At 45.5% G+C, this 2,500-nt stretch overlaps 1 protein-coding gene across 2 annotated transcripts in view; it reads right to left on the bottom strand.

The window, feature by feature from the left end:
* The window catches only part of LOC107674412 (inactive carboxypeptidase-like protein X2), an 8,061-nt gene extending 5,567 nt beyond the window's left edge, over positions 1 to 2,494 (bottom strand). The window contains exons 1-2 of one of the 2 annotated variants that reach the window (XM_016468380.1): positions 2,196 to 2,494; positions 763 to 849 (exon numbers count right to left, since the gene is read on the bottom strand). In XM_016468380.1, the coding sequence (XP_016323866.1) occupies positions 763 to 849; positions 2,196 to 2,394 (286 nt within the window). In that variant the 5' untranslated portion in view covers positions 2,395 to 2,494. The remainder of the gene's footprint in view (positions 1 to 762; positions 850 to 2,195) is intronic. The other variant, XM_016468381.1, reaches the window with a different exon arrangement.
* Between the last annotated feature and the right edge of the window lie 6 nt (positions 2,495 to 2,500).

Here is a 2,500-nt window from a genome sequence, read left to right as displayed (position 1 = left end):
CACACACACACACACTCACACACTCACTCTCACTCACACACACACACACACTCACACACTCACTCTCACTCACACACACACACACACTCACACACTCACTCTCACTCACACACACACACACACTCACACACTCACTCTCACTCACACACACACACACACTCACACACTCACTCTCACTCACACACACACACACACTCACACACTCACTCTCACTCACACACACACACACACTCACACACTCACTCTCACTCACACACACACACACACTCACACACTCACTCTCACTCACACACACACACACACTCACACACTCACTCTCACTCACACACACACACACACTCACACACTCACTCTCACTCACACACACACACACACTCACACACTCACTCTCACTCACACACACACACACACTCACACACTCACTCTCACTCACACACACACACACACTCACACACTCACTCTCACTCACACACACACACACACACTCACACACACACTGGACTGGTACTTCAGATTCAGCACTGCTCAGATCTTCTGCTATTAATATACTAATATTTTGAGAGTTTGACTGTCATACAGTGAAGCTTCTGATCAATCCAGACAGACGATGTGCATTCATAAACATTCAAATTCAAACCAACTACATTAGCTCAACCTAGTGTCTCGTCCTCTGCTTATCTTACAGTTTCAAATCCTATTTGGCACACAAATGATTTCACACTAGCCATGTTCAGTGATCAGTGATGGAGTGAATCGCCTCACCGTCTCGCTCAGGGAACACGCCGTCCACGGCACTCAGGCCTTTCGCTGCTTTCTTGTTCTTCTCACTCTTTTTACTTCCACTTTTCGCTGCGAATGAGACACAAACAGCAGGATGAGTGCGTTCGGTGGCCTATGAACCCGTCACCCATAAAGTTCAGCTGTGCTCTCCACGAACGGTGCCAGGCTCCAGAGCCAATGTGCGGAGCAGAAGAGCAGCTGAAGGCTTTCGTCAGAGGTCACGCCAGGACAAACCTACATTCATATGGAAACACTCGCTTTCTCAGAGCGCTGCCAGCGTTCAGTGCCATCATCGCTGGAGCTCCTCAGACACACACACACACACACACACACGGTCATCCGTCAAACATCTCCTTCACACTCTCTGAATCCATTCCTATATGTTCAATTCAAAACCGGATCTGAATACAGTTTTGATTTGAATGATTGACTGCTGTAGAGTTAATGCTGACAGTAACTTTACTCTCTGTGCTGTTTTACATAACGAGCACGACAGTCAAATGAAAGTAAATCAGTTTTTTTCATTTAGTTTCATGATTGCGTGTCTGTTCTGATGCACTTCTTCCTCAGTGTGTTTCTTATTCCAGAGCAAATAATCAAGTTACTGCAAAATGATTTTAAGCCTTGTTTTTTCTGAAAAAAAGATCTGCCAATGAGCTAAAAAAACTCAAAGGCAAAACAAGTTTATTTTTCTGAGCCCAAAGGCAGATAGTTGTTCTTGTTTTAAGCAGAAAATCACTGAATTTTGTTTCTCAGAAAACAAGACATTATAACAGTCCTTTTGCTTCTCGAGTAAATGTATCTTGATTTAATGTTTGGATGTTCGTTCAGGAAAACAGGACAAAAAACAAGAGCATCATTTTTGCTGTGTGTGTCACCGTCAGCAGGGAAAATAATGTTAAATGCAAATAATAAAATTCATTTAACATTATAATTGGAGGTAGTTAGAAAAGCAGAATAAATAGACTAAAACCATCTTTTGCTGATGATGACCAGATTGATGTTCAGTGTAGAGACTGATCTGGAAGAACAGCACATCTGGAGTCAGAAACACATGATGGAGAACATCATCCTGACAGACTGGACAAACTGGAGATCTGAAACACGCTGAACGTCTTCTGGACGTGACCTCTGACCTTCCTCCAGCGGCCCAGCACCACTTCATCAGCTCTATGAATGTTTCATCGCATGATTTGATGGAAGCAACCATGTTTGACGGCTCAGAATCAGTTACACAGCCCATCACATCAGATCTTCAGTCTTTTATATGCACAGATGACAAAATGCACCTGAAGCAGGATGATGAGTTTCAGTCAAGCTGTTACATGTGTTTGCGTGCGAGTGTGTGTGTGTGTGTGTGTGTGAGTGAGTGTGTGTGTGTGTGTGTGTGTGTGTGTGTGTGTGTGTGAGGTTACCTGACGCTGAATCAGATCCGCCGGCTGATCTGGGTTTGGTCTCCTTCCCGACGGCTCGGTCCTCCAGGACTCGCTGGTAATGTTCCCGACTCAAGAGCTCCTGCATGTAGTAATCCTCATCCTCAGATGAATGTCCAGAACACTCGTCCAGCAGGCGTCCCACGAGGCCGAGCAGCAGGAGAGTCCGGAGCCACATCATCTGATCCTGGACCCATTCACTCACTGCGCTCCGCTCCGGGAAAAACTCTGCTGTCTGGAATCACTCCGGAGAGACAGAGAGAGAGAGAGAGAGAGAGAGAGAGAGA

The sequence above is a fragment of the Sinocyclocheilus anshuiensis genome, unplaced genomic scaffold (assembly GCF_001515605.1).
Source record: "Sinocyclocheilus anshuiensis isolate Anshui unplaced genomic scaffold, SAMN03320099.WGS_v1.1 scaffold652, whole genome shotgun sequence".
Classification (NCBI taxonomy): domain Eukaryota; kingdom Metazoa; phylum Chordata; class Actinopteri; order Cypriniformes; family Cyprinidae; genus Sinocyclocheilus; species Sinocyclocheilus anshuiensis.
This window is presented reverse-complemented; position numbering and strand designations above follow the sequence as displayed.